We start from the raw sequence: 21,063 nt of genomic DNA, 5'->3' as shown, positions 1-21,063 counted from the left end.
CACACACACACACACACACACACACACACACACACACACACACACACACACACACACACACACACACACACACACACACACACACACACACACACACAAAGCCTGCTCCAGCTCTGTGTCATCCTCTTTGCACCGTGTCAGATAGAAAGCCACAAACACACGTACAGTACCTACCCTTACAGACAGCGTGGCATTTAAAAACATGTTCCAACACATGCATACGTGGAGATTCACATACTGTTAAAATACACATATGAACCTTGTGATGTCCTTTAAAAACCTTCCTCTCCTCCTCAGATGGATGGATACGTTTGTTTGTGTGATGAAAGACTTTCACTATTGTTTCTCGTCTGTAACCAGGAAAGGCCCAAACAGACCCTTATCAAGCTGGTTGTAAATAACATCTGCGAGTACCAACTATGGGTTATGAGTCAGCGCGTGTCAGTGGAGCTCTTTTCAAAAAGTGGTGCACTTTGGTTTAGTCTTTGTGTCTCTCTTTAAATGAGCTCCATGCTTTCCACACAGCCATGCTGCACTGCTAATTTCAGACAGAGGCGCCTTGAAACAGTTTGGTATTGGTGCACGAAAATGTGTTATTTATTATCTCCCGATATCTGTTGTTTACATTGTTACTAAGGACAATAAATTTGTCACTAAGCATCGGGCTAGGTGCTGAGTTTTTTATGAGGTAAACAATACTATATGTTCCTTCATTGCAGCTCTCTTGGCTGTGGAGCTGGCACTAGATGGGTGGATGACATAATTCCTGGCATGCTCTAAATGTGCTCCTTTTTACTTGAGGAGGGGAAAAAAAACCGAGCGCCTCTTAAAGAAACATTTCATAGGACACAGGAGGACCAATAATCAAAGTGTTTCGAGCACGCTAATTCAGCTTTTTACATTTCATTTATGCGACCATTAGTGTTTTTATGTTTCAGTCTGGTAAAAGAATCGCAAACAGGCGTTTGAGTCAATGGACTTAAAGATCAAGTTTGGCCCTGAACAGTGAACAAGTGAGAAAACGAGAGTTATGAACATATTCTGTTCAGAAATGCAGTGAAGCAGCCGCAGATGTGCCAGTTTTCAACCCGGCTACCCTGTGATTGATTGAGCGATTAGCTCACTATGAAGTCATTTGTAAGCAGTTAAGCCATTAGCGTACGTGGTTACCCTGTTACGTGTTCCATTCAGTTTCTCCCACTGTAGTAGGGAAGCACCTCTGGCTTAAGCTTCCTTTGTGAGGAGGAGCAGAGCACACACAATAGGAATTCTAACTCCAGGTTTTGTAAGCAACATCTGCATGAATGGTGGCATTGTCAGGGTATGATGTCATCGGAGAGAGACGGTGAGCTAAGAGCACAGCTGAATGTGCACGCTGCACTGAGCTTGAGAATACGTGTGCAGAAGTCTATACTGTACGTTTGTGTGCATGCTCATGGTTGTGTATGCAAATGGTTCATTTTCAGTGCATTGCCACGCTCTGGTAGTCATTGTTCTGAGAGTCAACACACATCTGTGGACTAAGTGGGCTAAAACAAACCATGAATTTAGAGTTTGCACGTTGAGTTTTTGATTCAGATCTGTTATGTACATATGCCTGGTTAGTTAGGTAAACATGTGGATGTGGGATAAACAGCGGTCAGAAAGGGACGCTGGACACATGGCAAGATACGCCGACTGTAAAGTCACGTAAAGACAAGGTTAAATGTCTGTGTGACAGATGCAAAGAAGGTTTTGTAGATGATAAACACATGTTGTTTCTCTCTATTGCCATGGAGGCGAGTGTAGGATTGAGGAGCTGCAGGATCAATGTGTGTCCGCCGATTTATCAGTGTTGGACACAGACCAGAGAGGGGCCCCTTTCTCTCACTGCCTCCACGGTGCTGCCATTGCTTAAGTGTTTGGTTTGTCAGGACCAGATTCATTTTGTATACAGTATAGCGAGTCAAAACTAAATGGTCACGCTGTATGGCTTTTAGATTGGCTCTCATTTGACAGATTTCATCAATATCCAGTATGGATTGTTTGTTGCAGTAATTAACAGTGTTCAACCACAATTAACCACAACTAAAACATTTACACACACTGTGGTATAGGTCTTTTTTTTACCCCATTCACACAAAAGTGGAGTCTGCAGCTTTAGCTCCACACATAACACTGCTTCACAAGAGGTGTTTCTGTTTTTTAGTCTACGCTTAATTATGGAAACATCTGACACTATGATGCAGTACAATTCAACAGTCTCCACAAAAGATCATGTAGTTGAATTAACCCTTTCTAAAACCATGACAACAACTAAACTAAACAATATAACCTTCATGAAGGAGGGTTTATTTTGATGCTGTTCTATTAAACTGCATTAGTTTGATAGGCAGGTATTCATAACTGAGAGTACTGCTAGACACAATCGACGAGATAGTCGCAAGTTCACATTAATGTGTCAACCTGGCAGAAGATAAAAAAATGCATCATAATTTATGAGATTTATTTTCTAATTTGTTAAGTAGCTATACTTACTACATGTTGACCCATTCAGAGAATCATCTGTAACTGTTATTCGGTGTCACTGCATCAATCAGACATTATATTAAAGTGACAGGCAGAAATGCATATGAAATTCACACATATAGATTAAAAATGTCAACAAGGAGTGAGTCCCCCTTCATTTGATAACTTCCTGATTGAAATGAGGGAACTCTAATGCTTGAGCCGCAGCTGAAAATCAAAGCTGTCATTGTATAGCTGATAAACACATTTATATTTGAGTTTCACAAGTGTGTGAGTGTGTGTGCGTGTAAGCTTGAGCTGTGCAGTGAGGTTATGGTTGAGGGCGGCAGTTGTGGCGCAGAGTGTCACATTTGTTTGTCTTTGGATGACCGCGTGTTGTTTTAGCGGTGCTGATGGGAGGTGTATGTGAAGACCATTTGGTCATGGTTCAGGGCCTGTGAATGGGACGGGGCTCCGGCAGAGCCAAGCTTGGGTAAACCAGCTGCCATCCCTGCACGGGCCAGACAGGAGTGGTGCAGCCACTTTTAGACCCCCGGGTGCCTGGAACGAGATTGAACTCCAAAACAACCACTCAGAGACGTGTTTGGAAAAAGTCTGATGTGTCAGAGAGTCGGGCTGATACATTTGAGTCAACATCGACTTCATACCAGTTCATGCTCACACGATGAAACTACTTCTGTTATCACTCTCCTTGAATGTTTTTTTGGAGTTGTGTTGTGTTAATCGAGTTGTTAAGAGAAATATCTTATATGAATGTGCTACAAGAAATATAAGAAATGTGAGAATTGATCTCGGGACAAGGTTTGAATGAAAACTTAAAACACAAACGAACAAACAAAGAAATCTGGTTTCAATTCATCCACAATACACAATCATTACAGGTATGTTATATTAAGCATCTTTGAAATAATGTTATTTTGAAGTTTCCAGTTACTTCTATTCACATGATAATTTATAATTTGTTACTGTTCCACAGATGAAGACACATGTTAGTGGTTGTGATGCTTTCATGCTTTGTCTGTGTCACTCAGAGAAATTCTCTGTCTTCAACACTGTGACAGTGGCTGTAGCGATAACCATGTCGACTGCACCAGAGCAGGACTTTACAAGAAAGGGAACAGTGGGGATATCCAGACTGGAGTCAGAGGCCCATCCATTAACTTGACAGGGTGGAGAAGCTGCCAAGAGTATGAGCGCATGCTTTTGGAGCATGCTCCTCGGTGGGCGTGTGTCTTGCTGCGCCCATGCCGCCACGGTTCCTCCGTGCACCACCGGAGCGTCTGGCCCTGGCAGAACAGCCAGTCTATGTCCATCTCCCCCCCTGTCTGTGTCTGGAACCACAGGGAGGCTCTGTTCGGCACCGGCACCGGCACCGATCCGCTTGGACCAGAGCTGGAGAGAGGAGAGAGGGGGCGACATTAAAGCCCAGAGCTCCCATCAGACTGTCTGCCTCGCTGTTCCCCGAGGAAATCAGTTTAACAGTCCCCAGCTCTTGGCAAGCAAGAGGGAGAGGGGGTGGAGGAACAGGGAAGAGGTGTGTGAGAGAGAGCGAGAGGGATGAGGGGTGGGTTGGTGGGGGGGGGGGGGGGGTTACTGCCTCTCTGGGCGAGTGGGAATCTAATAAAATTGAACTAATGGGGGGTGTGGAGTTTTAGGGGACAGAGAGTGGGTTTTGCAGGCAGGCAATGGTGGGTAGTGGTGGTTGAGGAGATGAGGAGGATGGAATTAGATCCTCTGAGTCAAACTCCTGCTTTCATCTGCAGATGGTGAACCCATGTCGGGTTTAGAGTTTTAGTTCGGGGACCTGGGCCTACAAAACCCTCTGCCAGGAAAGTTACCATAATACAGTATATTATGCAATTAGAAATAAAGTCCACATACACGTGATCAGTTAACAGGCTACTGCGTTGGTACAGTGCAAACAAAAGGCTGACAGAGACAGACAGGGGCTCTAATGTTTCTCTGCGGACTCTTTAATGTGAAGCAGAAGATCTCCACTGGAAACTGTGATCTTTTTGCACTTAAACGGTGACTCCGCAGACTGGTTAAATCTTTCAAACCTGCTGCAAGGCGCCAGAGGGACACAGGTCCCCTGATAGAACACTGCTCCACTTTTAAGGGGAAATAAAAGTGCTCACCCTGACCTCGCCGGGTTTGATTTACCCATCCTGAGGCGGGCGTGGTCTCTTCCCTTTGTACCTGCTCCGTGCTCTCGCTTTCTCCTCCCAGGGTTAATAGACATGAAGTCATATGGCGAGGAGAAACCTGAGTGTGTTTTCAGGATGTGCCCAGAGCACTCACTGGGACATCACTCAAAGGCCCCAGTGTCAGAGAGGAAATGGCCATTAATAAATATCATTAATGGGTGATTACCTGGTATCCCTGAAACCACATAAATGAGCGAGGCCTAAAACTGGAGTGGGAGTGGATGGGTCACAGGGCAAAGGTCTGAGAGGAGATAGCTCCCCTCTGGGCAAAATATGGCCAAATCAGGAACGGTGTGTTAACAATGGAAAATCAATAGCTCTACTACTTTCAGTACACTGTCAGAATGCATGAAATGTGGTGTCAGTGGCATGTGATTACAGATATATCGGCTGTACGTTAATAGATTTACCCTAAAGGAGGCTGCACACTGGGTTTTTCCAACAACCGCAGGGTTGACAGTGGTAGGACAGGCAGAGTGCCATCCCGTCTCTGGGCACCCTGCACTGCCAAAGGCCAACACCTGCGCGGATTTAATGACTGTTTTCTGTGGTGGCCATGTTGCTTCAGGAGAAATGTATACGTATGTGTGTGTGTTATTAGAGTAAACTGCACATGGTGGTTAAGTCCATGTGCTTAGCACAGTCTGGGAAAATACAACCATGTGTTTTAGAGTCATTAGGGAGCTGATGAAGGTGTTTGAGAATCACAGCCTGCTCATCATCACTTTGCTAACGTCCCCCAGTTGCGTCACTGTGGTTCTGGATACAAAGACTTAAGTTTTGGCCACACTTGGTTGGGCTGAGCTGTGTCTCCACTCCAGATGGAGCAAGAGCAGGGACCTGTGCAGATAGCTTTCGGGAATACGCTTTTATCAAGGTAATGTGCTGTAGCTCATTCTTTAAACTCTATCGTTTAATTTGTGTGAGCTGATATTATATCTGATATTATGAATGTAGTCTGTTGTATTTTATTGCCGTGGCCTCCTGTTTGTGACGTTCAGTTGCTTTTACTACAGATATTATATCTTGGTTCTACAATTTAAATATCAACTTGTGTTGCATGAAATTTTCTTAGATAAACCCATTGTTTTATCTAAACTCAGTCGTTTATTTCAGTCCTCTGATCGTGCACGGTCCTTTTCGTTTGTCTTTTTTCCCTCTATCCTGTTATAAAGATCAGTACTAGGGCTTGTGTAGAGGCCCCTCAGCTCTGTGACCTGCCTCTGTACTCCGACACTCTCGGGCCTCTTCGGATGCAGGCTAATTCAATTAATAAACAGATAGCCCTGCTCTGCCAGCTGGACGTCTCTCACAGACACTGATAAATGAGCACTCGCCGTCTTGGGCTGATGGTGTGTTTGTGTGGGGAGGAGACACGAGAAGCCATCTTATCTCCCTCTCTCTTTCTCTCTCTCTCTCCCTCTCACTACCACCCTTCACCTTCCTTTACCCTCTCTGTCCTTCTCCCCCCCGTGTGCCTCGGTGGTTGACAGGAATTCATGCAGCACCAGCCGCCCCAGATGAGCATCTTAACCACACACAGACAACTTTACAAGGGTCACAAAAACAGAGTGCAGAGGCAAAGAGGCAGACGGCGGATTCCCCCGGCTTGTGTTCATTCAAGCGATTGCCTGTTATGCGACTGAGTGGCAGGAGATTGTCAAACTCTGATTGGTCTCCACTTTAACAAGAGGGGTGGGCCTCACCTCTCGGGTGCTGACTGACAAGCAGAAGGCTGAAGGGAAGGTGTTCAGTGAGAGCTGTCAGACTCAGATTTCATCCTGTGATAGACGGAGTATGTCCTTGTCAACTCTGCTGGCGATGATGTATATTTGTAAGCTCATTTAAATCCATTTTCTTTTTTAGTTGAATGTCAGCCAGCGGTGTGTGTTTTATTAATTGTTTTGTTGCATTTTTACACCTTGTTTAGATAGATCACAAAAACTATAGTGTACACTGTTGTCTTCTCGCTGCTGCTTGTTACACTCAGGAAGTCTCAGTATAACTGTGATGCTGTGGACAGCTGCAGGCCTGAGGCCGCCCGCTGTTTGTTAGTTTTGACCCTGTGGTATTTTAACTCCTGTCTCACTGGTCACAAAGAGGAAGGGCTGTGGCCCCTGAGAGTTGTGCTGCTGAGGCTGCGGTGAAGGCAGCTTGCAGGGTTTAATCAGATGGGGATAAACTATTAACAAAGCAAATTTTAGAAAGTGGGACGACATATGAAAACAAAAATAACGAAGCTCCAGTAATGCAGTGAGGTTTCACTATGTCAGGCATCTAAGCAGAAACTGTACTCAGCCAAAACAGGCTTGACAAGGTCATGATTTCCCTGTGCTGGTTTCATGTGCATTTCAGTGTTGAAACTGAAGTAAAGACACCACTGCCTGTAAACCCTGATACAAACACATATGATATCTGTAAATATAATGCAAACCAGTAGAGTATGCTATTTTTGTAACCGTCCCATTTCTAAAGTGATTTATTTGACCCTGTCTCCTCTCTTCTGGTAAAAAGCTTTCCACTCATGGACAGTGTGTGAGAGAGGAGGAGTGAGGGGCCGATGTTGTGCTCTGGTTGTGCGAGCGTTGTGATCCAGACCAGCTGGATGCCATTTCCCTATGGGAATCATGAATGTAAAGGTTGTTAAAAGATATGGAGCCTTGGACACAGCGTGGACTTACTGACAGCAGCTGGGTGAAGGGGGAAGGGAGCAGAGAGAGGAAAGAGAGCACTGGGAAAGAGAATAGAGAACTTTGTGGAATTCACAACAGTGGCCTTGAAAAGAAAGCTTTGTTTTCAGTCTTGCTGCTTACTTTTTTTACAGAAGATGAATTAACAAGTTAAACTCTCAAACGTTTATTCATCACCTGGTGAAAATCTAAATAAGCCATGTCGGGGGGAAGATGTGTGTTTTTTTTTTGTTGAGTTTTGTCCAGAAGAGGTGTGTATGTTTGGGTTCTGATTTTCTTCTGGTCTCGCGGTTTTCTTTATGTGATGCCCAGAAAAACAGACCCTTGACAAGAGGTGCATTCAGTAAACACCGACAACACAAGTGCACCTTCAGTGAGCCTCTCTCTGGTCTCGCTGCCAGGCCGCTCACAGTCAGTCTGGGCTAAGTAGACCACACGGTTAAAGCAACAAACCCCCTGCTGGGTCAACAGTGAGGGAGCAGTCTGAGGCTCACACCTTACCAGGGAAATCATCTCATAGAAGACACACACATGCACACACACAAACGTGCCCAGCAGAGAGAGAGGCCATTAGGAATATGAAGAGGAGGGACGGCAATCATGGAAGGTAGAGAGGGAGAATGACAGGACTGAAGGAGAGACAGAGGACACTCTAAGTGGCTTTGATTCGTTCTCCTGACATATGGATTTATGAAGCCATTCATCATCTCATAGTCAGCACATAAACCCACTCTGTAGCTATTGATCATCAGCACACTGATAAATGAGAGCACATACTCACAGAGAATAATCTTCATCGTAACGTTTGCTTTTCATTTTGTCAACGCAGAGGCTGAAGGCTGCACTTTCACACCACCCCGGTGCCATCGCCAACGGCAACATGAACTCCATGGGCCACATGATGGACATGATGTCATCGCGGCAGGAGCAAAATGCCCACCATCACATGCACTCGCACCCGCACCAGCACCTGCAAGCTCCTCCCCACGCGTACCAGCACCACGGCCACCACCACCACAACCAGGGCCACGGCCAGGGCCAGGGCGGACACCACCACCCGCAGGGACACAACCCGCATCACAACTCCCACAATCCCCACCTCCATCCCGGTCACCCACACCAGACCTCACCGCACCCATCAATGCACTCTGCTTCACAGGTAAGAACATTCCCAGCAGAGCAGAGGCTTTTAGATGGCCCGAAGGCGAAGCCACAGGTTCAATAACACATTAACTACACTACACAGTAAAATCTCTCGTATAGCTAGGAGGCCTTTGTATATGTACGATGACGAAAGGAAGCAAGCCTTAGTAATCCTCTGAGCATTTTAGCTATTAGTGGTTTGGTGTAGAAATAGAGCTGTAATCATCACAGTGAGTTAGCAGACAAACACTTTTTCGCTTACTGAAGCAATAATGCCAAGTAGTTTCCTGGCAACCGTCTTAAAGCTTATTTTTCCCTTTAAGATTGGTCAGCGGCAGGTCAGTGTCAGATGCCCGCAATGGAGGGAAGGGGTCACGAAGAGGCCATAAAAATGCTATTATAAAAGATGTTCAGGAGTGTCTTTTGGAAACTATGCTCTACGCCCTCCTCCACCGCCGAGCTGCCATTATGTGGCCACAGCGTGCTCCAGGTGCAGAAGACATTTTTATAAAAGCTGGTCCTGATGGCGAACAGACAACCTTGGCTAATGGTCCTGGAACAAATCTTAGCTGTGAATATATTGGGTTGAAAGTTAGAAAGTATCGCTCGCAGCAATAAAAAAAGAATATGATGTGAGACACTTTGTCCCTGCATTGTCTGACGCCCTCTGCAACGCGGAGCATTCTGAGTGAAGGACAGTCCGACATCCACGAATGCAAATCACTTCATGTTCCAAATGTACCATTAAGGCATTGAAACAACACTCTCTGTATGCACAGCGGCCATTAAAGCAGCTTGTATTTTCCATGGTTCTAATAAAAATGGTAATGACCTGAAGACTGAAAACACTTGACCTTGCCAAGGATATGTCAAGATCTGTCAGTGCATGTACAGTTTTAGAAACAGGTCTTTTTTGACTGCGTCTGCTGGTGTTATTCTGAGTGGGAGTGGGCGTTGGAAAACTGCCTCCTGACACCTCTTTAACAAGGTGGGCATGCTGGTGAATCAGCCCAGTCACTCACTCACCCAGTCAGTCCTGACGCCCTCACAGCCCAGAGCATGTGGCACAACCAGATGTTGTTTTTGGGGAAGTTGCCAGACGTGGAATAGATGCAGGAGGTAATGTATAGATGCTTGTTTAGAGGCAGGAGGCTTTGAGGTCAGTGGAGTGGTGACAACTACTAGACAGGTGTGTCAGAGCAGTTAGGTGTCTGCGTGGACGGTGGCCGACAGACACCGCCTCATCAAAAGAGCTCTGTTGCTGATGCTGCTGCTCTTTGCGGTGTGTTTCAGATGTCACCTGCGACCCAGCAGATGCAGCCCTCGCAGACGCTGCAGTCTCCACCCCCCAGCGGCGGGCGGCGCAGGCGGGTAGTGGACGAGGACCCGGACGAGCGTCGGCGGAAATTTCTAGAGCGGAACAGAGCAGCGGCAACGAGATGCAGACAGAAGAGAAAAGTGTGGGTGATTTCGTTGGAGAAGAAAGCTGAAGAGCTCACTCAGACCAACATGCAGCTTCAGGTACAAACAAAAGTCCCACAACAGTATGTTTGACTCAGCGCCTCAATAACAACCTCATGACATTATCTTCTTTTTTACTGGTGACAATGATGATAGGTTTGACTGAATCAAAGCAGCAGACATCAAGATATCCTGACTATCCCTAGTGTGGGTCAAGCTTAAAAAAAACTGGGTCCTACAATTCCCATATTTCAATTGAATGTCCCAAAATTGTAACAAACATTCTCAGTTAAAATTCTAAAGTTTCAAGCCCAATCCAAACTATGAGATATACCTTCTAATGAACACTCAAATATCCATCCATCCATCCTGAGCTGGAGCCAATCCCAGCTGACATAGGGTGAGAGGCAGGCTACGACAGGTCCCAATTGGAGAGAAATACATTGCTAGCTATTAATACATGGAAAATAACATTGTAAAAATACTTTTGTAAAATAGTATCGCCTGTTTAATTGTGGATCCCCAGAATGAAAGAATGAAAAAGAATAATCGCCTCCATATTTTCCTTGAATTTCAGAATGAAGTGACCATGCTAAAGAGCGAGGTGACCCAACTCAAGCAGCTTCTCCTCACACACAAGGACTGTCCCATCACCACTATGCAGAAAGAGTCCCAAGGTTACCTCAGTGAGTAGCTCAAACATAAACACACACACACTTTGGGGAAATTGGCCAAAAAGTGCACCTTCATCTGTGTGCCTTAGTGACTACGGTGCAGCCAGCACTGCTGTGGAAATGCTCTATAATGGTTTTGCCAGAGGAGAGGTATGAACTCCACAGACCAAACTTTGATGGACACGCAGCAACTGCCAAAGCTCTTTGCTCCTACGTGCTGGTATCCAGCTCCCACGCTCTCTGCAGGACTCTTCCTTTGACATATGGGTGTTGCGCACTGTGGTAGCCGAGCCCGGGCCTGGGAGTTGGTAGTCTGATTCCCACATGAGGCCTGTTTTTCCATCTGACAGCACCTCAGTGCACAGAGGCGGCCTTGACGCAACGTGAGAAAGACGTCACAAGGCGACACTCTGCCATCCAAGCTCTCATGGACGTCCCGGGATCTCTCTGATTATTGGACCGAGCCTCAGCCGTGCATGACATCAGAGCCCCACCCTTTGATACGGATACCAGTGACATTTCCATGTAATTAGGATAAGGCACCTCCCTGTGTGGCTTTAGCACAGGAAAATAAGTCTCACATCCCCTTTGGCTGAATGGTTCTTTTATTCAGGAGAGAGCCGACTCCCAGACTGGGCTGGGAGAGACTTTCATCGATGAGTCTAGCTTGTGTACAGATGTCACCTTCAGTATGTCCAGAATTCATCAGCCGTGTTTACGGAGTTCGGGTGATTCACTTTTCCATTTTTGTCTTATCCATTTACGGCCCCTTCAGGATGACAGTTGATGAGTTAGTTGTGAATTTAGTGTCATTTGTTTGGACTTAATCTATTTCTGCTAATAAAGCCGTTGTTTTGTTATAAAAAAAAAATTCTCTGTCTGTGTTTATTTGGTCATTTTTAATATCACATTAGGTTTTGAAGCATCTTGACCCTCGGAAGGTCTTAGTGTATGCACTTGCGCACTTGCACACTCACACAGACACAGACACAGACACAGACACAGACAGACACACATATTATCTGCACGTGTTGTCCATCCTCAGTCATGTCTCTGCTGTCTCCTCAGGTCCAGAGAGCAGTCCAGCGGGGAGTCCAGCGCCAGTGTGCTCGCAGCAGCAGGTCATTCAGCACAACACCATCACCACCTCCACCACGACTGTAGGGGGCAGCAATGTGCACGGGCAAGCCAACCACCGCACAGACATTAACCCTATCCACTAGGGACCAGAGAGACTATAACCCCCCCACCCCGACCGGCTGTAGCCCCAAACTCCCCCCTTTTGCTCCCCTGTTTTATGAGGGTCACCAGCTGCACATGCTGCCCCCCCACACCCTCATCCTCCCTCCATCAAGAAAAACCTCAAAGGCCTGTGAGGCTGTTCTTTATACAGTAGCTACAGTATGTATTTTTATAGACCAACCCTATTAACGCATTAATGTTCTATGTTCTGTTGCCTCTTTTTTAATCTGCTTCTTTGTGCTTAGCAGAAAGGGAGTCTTGCTAATCTCATGCAGCAGTCAAGTGACTTTTTTCCCCCATCGTGTTATGGTACAAAATGGACCATGGTGGTCGTGGAACCAGAGGAAAGAGACATAAGACATCATCTCTAGAAGCGTCTCTGCTGGTCTAATGGACCGAATCATGAGTCTCATCATTCTCTATGTGTCAAGCGTGGACAGTGTGGCGAGTGTATGTAGCATGTGTAATCATACTGAAGACTCAGAACAAGCGAGCGGGCGGTTGCCGCCTTTAAGTCGTCTCCTGAAACCAAGTCAAACCGTCGCCATGATGGCTTGAATACAGGAATATGCAAGCAGGTGTAACGACCCCGTTGTCCTTTTCTAGAAATGTATATGACTGTTAAACTTCTCCCTGTCAGATGTAGTCTCAAAGAGCGCAATGAAATACAGCATGACAGTGAAAGTAATGTTCGATCAAATAGAAGCAATACATCGGAGTATTGATCATCTTCTCTACTGTGTGTCCACGTGGGGACCAGCGCGGCCAAGCCACCCTGGTCCCCGAGGACATGCGGTGCTGTTACAGCCACAGAACTGTACACTGTGATACCAGTGAGGCAGCTCGGGAGTCGAAACACACTCCTCCGCTCTCCAGGACCAACTCAAGCTTTAATTATTGAGGCCTCTTGTGTGTGTGTGTGTGTGTGTGCGCGTGTGTGTGCGCGTGTGTGTGTGTGTGCATCTGGATCCACAGTTTTTGATTCAAATTCCAAATGGATACAACATTTGATTGCGTACGTCTGCATAGTTTTGTGTGTGCATGTGAATTTTGTTTTGTATGCGCTTGTGTTTTGCCTTCTTCCTCTGCTGAACAAAGTTCAGCAGGCTCGCGTGTAAAGAAAGAGAAACAAAAAAGAGTGAGAACGTGACTATGACCATTTATTTTCCTTTCTTTATGCCGGTGATTTCCAAAATGTCACAATGTGCCTGAAGTTTTCTTCAAATCTTTTGTTTGGCAACAGAACCTTTTTTTTTTTATCATCACTTATTGTCAATACAATCAAGAATTCATCATCTATTTACCCTGTCATTGCGTCTGCTGCTTGTTGCTGCAGAGCAAAACCAGCTGACCAAGAGGAAAAATAACCCGTTCCATTTGACCTCTGACCTCTTCATCAATTTCTCTTGCTCCTCCTGCTCCTCCTCTCTCTCTCAGGCCTCGTCTGTATTTCAGTTTGGCGTTGGATGTACTGACAATGATACCGGCCCAACCTTCTTTTCTATCTCCCTGCTCGCCTTGAAACTTAATGCCTTCTCATGTCGACCACAACCCCTTCTCTCTTCTTTCTTCTTCCCCGTTACCAGGAATGTCGATTCACGAGCATGATGACCACCATGCACTGTGTTTTACAGTCGGATGGATGAAAAACATCATCGTAGAGCTGTCTATGCACTTTGTCCTCTGTTGTGCCAGAGGCTAGAATAGCCATATTAAGGTCCGAGTAATTCTCAGTGATCCCCCCCCCCCCGACTCTGTTCACACACCAGCGAGAAACGTAACTGTGTTTGGAGAGACTGTGCCTGGCGTGCATCACACGTCTGTAGATAAAAAGAAGGGGAACCTAGAGCTTGCGTTGTAGGATGACGCCCGGTCAAGGACCCTGCAGTGTTCAGCTTGAGCCATTTTTACTCTGGAAAATAAATCCAGCTCCAGTTTTGTCAAAGATGAAGGATGTGAATGGAGAAGAATCTTTTTCTCTCGTCTCACTCAAGCATTCAGACTGTTTATACCCCGTCTGTGTGTGCAGGAGTGTGTGTCTGTGTGTGTGTGTGTGTGTGTGTGTGAATAGGCAGAGAAATTCTCAAGGAAAGGGCTTTGTTGTGCCGACCCTTTGAACTGACTACGCTTGCCTTATCTCCACTGTTTTATAGACCATGTTTTGATTATTAGACCATTCCAAATTAACCTCTTGCATGTGAAAATATGGCAATGACCATACAACTCTTTCAACTGGAATCATCAGGAGGACATTTCTGTCTCTGCTTTCATTTTTCACAGTGGATCCAGGTCCGGGAAAAGACATTTGTTACTGTACGGGCAGACAAACAGGACAGGTGGAAGTGCAGTGTGAGTGCGGGTTTGTGCGAGCGGTGGAGAACAATTTACCACATGTCAATTATCTTATAACTGTATTATTTTAAATCTCTATAAATACTGTACATACTGTCATTAATTTCTGTAATCCTGTACATGTAATGCAACCACCTTTCTTTTTGAAGGGAGTAAACGTGTGGTACATGTGTAAATACGGTCTGCATAGCACTTGTTGCCTTTTTTTTGTCGTATGTCGAGGCTCATTTCAACGCTTAAATAAATTGTTTATATGTAATGAAATGACAAATCCATTCTTACCTGCATAACTTTGTACATTTTTTTTTTGTGTGTGTCTGTAATGACATTGTCTCCGTTTTTTTGGTTTTGTTTTGCATTTGTACAGATGTGAAAGTTATCACTGCAGTTACATTACGGTATGAAAATAAAGCACTTGTTCGGTAACATACAAACTCGCTGATGTGATTTGATGTCAGCAGTCGCTCCCTGTGTCGAGAACCGGGCTGAAAGAAACAGAATGGGCTGAGAGACACGAGGGATGGAAGTGATGTTCGAATTGAATGGTCAGCAGCTTTTTTTAATCGATGCTCGTCCTCGAGACATAACTGCTCATTAAATACTTAAATGCTTTAAAGGTTTGGAATACTCATTAATTATTGAGCCGTCTAGACAGCTTGATAGTTGCCTGATGAGATAACATGACAGTTAACTTCAGAACACAAACGTCTTTGTGGCGTTCTGTCAAAACGCCAAATCCCTACAGACCCTGCTGCTTATCACTGTAGATTCAGCTTTACAGATTAACACAATGTGAAACACACAGTGTGTATTAAAAAGTTTTCCATGTTCTCTTGCCACATGCAAAGTTGCCCCTAGACTTTCTTCAAATATTTAAAATCATGTTATTTTGTTTTTAGGACACATGCTATCTCTTAGAGATCTTAGGGATATTATGTTATAGAATTTAATATTATTATCATAATAAACTATATTAAATGACCATAGCAGTTTCAGTGTTGTTGTTTTTAAGTCTCTGGATTTGTGATGGAATTCCTTTGGAGCACAGTGACCCCTAGTGTACATTTTTTTAACTAACCACAGGAGCATTTCAGAAGTCAGCTCGTCTGCAAAAATATTTTCTGTCCTCTCTGATTATTAAAACACTGAGAATTTTTTAAATAAAAGCCATTTTATTTCAAGTTGATTCTCTGTTTCTTTACATTTCATCTCCCCGCCTGCACTGACTGATAGCAAAAGAAAATATATTTCCCCCTGAACACAATCCCAACAAAAACAAACATGACACGATGTCCAAACAGTTCAGGCCTGATAATCGGACTGAGATGTCGTTTAGTTTTCATTTCATTTGTGCTATTTGATTTTCTGAAATGTGGCCAGCAAATCAAAGATCTGATCCAGGCAAAGACAACTCATTCCATTTTCAGTGTACATCTTTCATGAGGAGGCAGCAGCCCTCTGCTAAAATGTAAAGAATCTACAAATGTGCTGATTTAGATTGAATTAGACAATCAACAGTCTTTGAAATCAACAATCACTGATCAATGAAATGCTCTTTGCGGTGGAGCTGCTTAAATCAGCTCCATGTCAACACGTTTCATATCCAGCCTCGTGTTGAAAGGAACCTGTCAATCATGTCAAAGGTCCTGGCTGGTTGGTCATAAGGCAGAATGTGTCCCCCTCCGCGGATAATGACCTGGAGTGAGAAGATAAATATTATTTCATTAAAAAAAAAAAAACACGTGTGGATACTTTTCTCACTGTGTCGACGGTCGTGAGAATCTTCCCACCTGATAAAACTCCTGCACTTGTCTCACATAACCTGCCACCTCCGTGTCAGAGGGCTGAACCTTCCAGTGGTAGCGCGGGGCTGTTTTGTACTGGGCGACCCCGGTCCAGTTGACGGTGGGCAGGAACCGATCGGTCAGAGGAGCAGCTACGATTACATCCAGCTGACCGCTGTACATCAAGACCTGGACGGAGGGGAAACGGCTTTAAGGAGGACACGCTACAGGACATACTGTACGTGTGAGAGAAAGCTTCCAAAACATATCAATATCTATGATGTCTTGATTGAAATTTCAAGATATGATGAAACATGATGAGATTGTGCATTAAAAACAAACAACAGTGGCCAGTTCTCCCTCCCTCACCCTGTAGTTGTCCATCAGCTCCCCCAGCCACGGTTTGATGCTCTTCATGACGTCCTGCAGCAGATACTTCTCCACCTGCGAGCCGTCGTGAAACGTCAGGTTCCCCACGTGGATGGCTCGTCGCACTGCCGGCAGCGTCACAAACTGGGAGAAGTACTCCTGGTCTTCAGGCTCCTGTGGGCGCACACAAATAATATACACAAGACAAAAGTTAAGAGCGTTTCGAAAAGTTCTCAGTCCAAGACGTCACACCGCCGGCGTGTTCAAGTACCTGACATGTCAAGTAGTTGAAGTAGTTGTTGCAGCCTGTAGCATTTTGGAAGAAGGACGGATACGGCTCCACGTCACCGTTCAGCAAGCTATCGAAAACCTGATGAAGGAAACGCCACGATAAGATGGTTGTTGTTGGTTTTTTTCTCAATCAGAATCATATTTTGAAAAATGGTACAAATTCTACATAAAAGATCATAAACAGCGTCACCTTGTATTTTGGAGAAACGTGCGAGTGCACAGCTCATACCTGAAAAGCCTCCAACCACTTCTGCTGCTGGATGAACTGCACTCCCAGGTCCGTCTGCTGAACCACATACTCCTTTTGCTGCTCGTCGATCATTCCCGTTTGGTACATGAACTCGCCATAACCACCAAGCATCTGGAATGGAAGTCTCAAAGATTAGAAATTCAATAACTGTAAGGTGCAAGTCCCACAGAGTAACCATTGGGGACCTGGGGAGTCCAGATGCAGATTGAGGAGGACGACCTGACGTCAGCTACGCACCATTTCTGGATCACAGAGCCCATCGCCGATCGCCATCCCCTTAAAGTTGATTTTCACTTTGGCGGTGGGGTTGTTTTTGTGGATGTAGTAGGAAATGGCAGGAACGTACTTCCCTGCATAAGACTGTGCAGAGACAGGGAAAAGGTTTATGAAGTGACGACAATGTCTCAGATGTTTTTAAGTGTTGTCAGAAGCTATTATTGCTTGGTAACCAATGAGCAACAACTGACAGTGAATATTACCTGTAAGAAATATGCCAAACTCTGTTCAGAATTTTTGATATTTTAAGTTTCCTTGCTGAATATTGGAGATAAAAAGTAATTTAAATTACTAGTATTTTGAACAGATCTGCAGTTCAACATTACTCTTGAACTTGCCGAGCCTGATTCTGGATATTTGAGCTGTGACTCTCCGTCAATCAAACACCTCTCACAAGTTACAGTGAGCAAGACCAGACGTTCAGGGTGAAGAGTGAAGTCAGTGTAAGATCAAACTAAATGTTGAAGTGGATATTTCAATGTAAAAATGTTGCCTGTTGTTAATTTGGGTCAAAATGTGACATGTTGTGGTCACTGGTCACATTTAGGGATTTCTCTAATTGGCATAAACCTGGGAGTCAAGTGATGCTTATCTTAAAAGTTAAAAAGCTACTTGTTAAATGCTTTAAACGTTTAGACGACAGTAACTTGCAATCCTCAGAAAAGAAACATTACCTCTCCAGTTGCATAGAACTCATTGGACTGATACTCGGGGAACATCTGGAAGAACTGCGTTAGAGCACTTCAGGAGGAGGAGACAGAAACGGTCAGAGTCAGTAACCGACGACACTGAAGTTACAAAATGACCACGTCTGAGGTGGAGGATGTTTCACCTGTACAGATCCCTGCCGACGTCGTCCTGATTCTGAGCAAAACCCTTGTCGTCGTCAGTGAAGCTGAAACCTGTTCCCACCTGGAGAGAAAAGAACACTCTTCAAGATCTGTCGGGGAAGATTCCTGTATGAATAACAGTCAGGGGACCCGGGGGAAACCTTGAATGAAAGGTGTGTGTACATACTGGATTGTCAATGTACAAGACCGAGTATCTGGTGGTCCAAGCGTAGTCCCTCATGCCGACTGCAAGGACAGAAAACACACACGGCTCAGAATTCATAAATAATGATCCATCACAGACTTTGAACATCTCCAGATGATCAAATGAAATCTGGATCACAGCATTTACACACGTGGGACGACATCACTTCTTACCCGTCAGGTTCTTATAAACCACGTACGGGCCGTGCTCCACAAAGAGGCCGAACATGGACGTGCCACCGGGGCCGCCCTGCAGCCAGAGCAGGACCGGAGCATTTGGAGGGCTTGGCTGTCAGGAGGGGCAGAGAAAAGAGTTGAGATCGCAGCGCCACCTTGTGGTGAATTTAGTTCACTAGGAAAGGTTCAAAATAATTAATTTATCAACTTTATTTGCACTTTAATAGACCTGTTATCACACAACTGATGGAAATAAGGATATAAATGGGTTCACTTTTAGGATAAAACACACAGGGAAGCATCAGCACTGACAATGAACACAAGATAAAAGAAAAGGGACCTGAACTGAAATCAGATTTTAGTGAAGGGGTTAAAAATAAAGGTGTTCGGGAAAAAAACTTAAATAAAAGCATGCATGTGACTGTTGAGGTTCTGGAGAGTTAAAAAGTATCTCTGAAGCTCCAGGGCATAATGGGGAAGTAAAGGGAGTTCCTGTCCCTAACAGAAAGCACCTGAAGCACCTGAAGCATCTGAAGCTCATCTGAAATGCAAGCTACAATGTTCGTGTGGAGGAAATTGTTTACTACACCTTCTGAAAAACAGATGTACGAGACTGGTTTACAGCTTCAAATAAAACTTAAGTTCTTAATAACAGCTCGGACAATGTTCACTCTTCCTGTCAGAGCTGGGTTGAAAACACATGCCAAAGTCTGCCTTGACAGATTGTATTATACATATATACTGCAGGTGTCTGAACACACACATTGCTGGAGGCCGCACAGGTAAAAGAACAATTCAATCTTTGCTCCAGAGAAACGAAAAAAATCACGAGGATTGATCTTTACATTTCTCACCCACTTGCTGTGGTTATTAAACCGAGTATAGAGGAGAAGCTGCGGGTGTGAATGTGAAACTGATATACACACACACACACACACTACATAATTCAAGCTGTTACTTCATTTGCAACGAATGTCGCACTGCACCTTCGAATGTACATAGTTTTAGTTTTTTATCGTATTGTATTTGACTTTTTTATAGAAAGATCCTTCTACCTTACTTTTTTATTTATTTAACTACTGTCCAGTAGTTAGTATTACTTACTTACCTTCCATTTTATGTTTATATACTAACTTATATATTGTATTTTAGTTTTTATATTCTATTCATTTTGCTTGTGTAAATATTTGAGCATAGTTAGATGAAGCCTGTGAACCGACAATTCCATTGCCAGCGACTTCTTTATTTAATTGATGTGCACATGATAAATAAAGTCCAACAGAGATCATTGTACTGTTGACCCTTAGCTTACTTGTTTAGGACAAATAGAACGTGGTGCCTGAGTGTGATCCTACCATGAGAGCGGGGATGAACCAGAAGTAGAGGTTGCTGTTGAACTTCTTGTTGACGGTCAGGTAGCCGGCATAGCTCTTCACATTGGCCCCTGGCAGATCTCCCACCACACTCAGCTTCCTGGCTGTGGAAATCAAGACGTCAACACAAATCGATGACAACGCAACAAACAATGCGTGCAGCTGATTGGTGGGTCAGACCCTGCAGCTTCTGAATATCTGATCAGTGTGAACCAGCGAGGCAGCTTCTCCCACCTTCATCTATGGCTCCTTTCTCCAGGTACGGGGTGAGGAAGAGGGGGGCCCCGGGGTCGGCTCCGCGCAGGCCGCTGACACGGTGCGATCTCCGGCAGAAGAAGGAGGAGCAGCCGCTGGAGAGCACCGCGTCCAGACACAGGCCCAGCAACAGCAAACCCACACTTTCCTTCAGCAGCCTGGCGACATTCACCACAACAACAACAACAACACACAATGTGAGCAGACACACGGGCCCGAGCAGTGACCCGCAGCGCACACAGGTCTCACAGCAGTCTGACGCGTGGCGGCGCTGTGATCAGGAGGAGAAATACACATTTTAAACGTGTTACACTCACCCCATGTTCAGTGGCTGTGTCCTCGCTATGTCACTCCACTGGTCCCCTGAATGAGAAGTGTGATCCAGCGAGGCTGAAGTCACATGATCTGCTCTCAGTGGATCACGTGGTTTTTGGATTTTTTCCGGGGCCAAGATGGAAGTTTGTACCCTCGGCGAGGTCTGACAGGAAACTCGATTCAAAGTGTTTGAGTCTGACGTGGTGAGTAACGTGTTGTCATGTAAACCTCAGCAGCTGTTTGGTTTATTGTGAAGACAAAAGGGTTATAGAGTTTATACTTAAAGGTCCAGTGTGTAGGATTTAGGTGAATGGGATCTATTGGCAGATGTTGAATATAACATAATCCCAGTGTTTCATCTAAATTGTACAAATTGTTGTTTTGTTCACCCTTGAATGAGCCCTTTATATTTAAATACTATTTTACATCAGTAGCAGGTCCTCTCTACGGAGGCTGTTTTTTACAGTAGCCCAAACTGGACAAACCAAACAACATGCAACACGAAACTTCACCACTAGATGTCACTACACACCGAACCTTTAACAAGCATGGAAGATGTTTCATGCACGACATACTCAATATTTTATTCACCAATTCACGTGGACAAAATGGTACTTTATTATTTAGCTTTAATTCAGACTGGTAGGTTCTTATCACAGACT

General features: G+C 44.8%; 2 protein-coding genes across 7 annotated transcripts in view; one reads left to right on the top strand and one right to left on the bottom strand.

Moving 5' to 3' along the window:
- The window catches only part of creb5b (cAMP responsive element binding protein 5b), a 46,254-nt gene extending 31,547 nt beyond the window's left edge, over window positions 1-14,707 (top strand). For 5 of the 6 annotated variants that reach the window (XM_034610208.1, XM_034610207.1, XM_034610209.1 and 2 more), the window contains 4 exons: window positions 8,235-8,564; window positions 9,842-10,069; window positions 10,587-10,695; window positions 11,752-11,906. In XM_034610208.1, coding sequence (XP_034466099.1) covers window positions 8,235-8,564; window positions 9,842-10,069; window positions 10,587-10,695; window positions 11,752-11,906 — 822 coding nt within the window. Of the gene's footprint in view, window positions 1-8,234; window positions 8,565-9,841; window positions 10,070-10,586; window positions 10,696-11,751 lie in introns of all 6 variants that reach the window. The other variant, XM_034610204.1, reaches the window with a different exon arrangement.
- Window positions 14,708-15,426: 719 nt separating this feature from the next.
- cpvl (carboxypeptidase vitellogenic like) lies at window positions 15,427-20,524 on the bottom strand. The gene is made up of 13 exons (XM_034610212.1): window positions 20,404-20,524; window positions 20,066-20,244; window positions 19,814-19,935; window positions 18,456-18,570; window positions 18,265-18,323; window positions 18,080-18,159; window positions 17,922-17,988; window positions 17,209-17,331; window positions 16,951-17,082; window positions 16,702-16,800; window positions 16,431-16,604; window positions 16,068-16,250; window positions 15,427-15,973 (listed from the first exon to the last, which is right to left on the bottom strand). Exons 1-13 carry the CDS (start codon window positions 20,406-20,408, stop codon window positions 15,875-15,877), a joined length of 1,437 nt encoding a protein of 478 aa, XP_034466103.1. The 5' UTR covers window positions 20,409-20,524; the 3' UTR covers window positions 15,427-15,874.
- Between the last annotated feature and the right edge of the window lie 539 nt (window positions 20,525-21,063).

The sequence above is a fragment of the Hippoglossus hippoglossus genome, chromosome 16, assembly GCF_009819705.1.
Source record: "Hippoglossus hippoglossus isolate fHipHip1 chromosome 16, fHipHip1.pri, whole genome shotgun sequence".
NCBI lineage: Eukaryota > Metazoa > Chordata > Actinopteri > Pleuronectiformes > Pleuronectidae > Hippoglossus > Hippoglossus hippoglossus.
This window is presented reverse-complemented; position numbering and strand designations above follow the sequence as displayed.

Coding starts and splice junctions, on each gene's coding strand:
- cpvl (XM_034610212.1), bottom strand. Junction 17,332..17,921: donor AGTTCTATGCAACTGGAGAG/GTAATGTTTCTT, acceptor GTCTCTGCACAG/TCTTATGCAGGGAAGTACGT. Junction 16,251..16,430: donor AGCTGATGGACAACTACAGG/GTGAGGGAGGGA, acceptor CCCTCCGTCCAG/GTCTTGATGTACAGCGGTCA.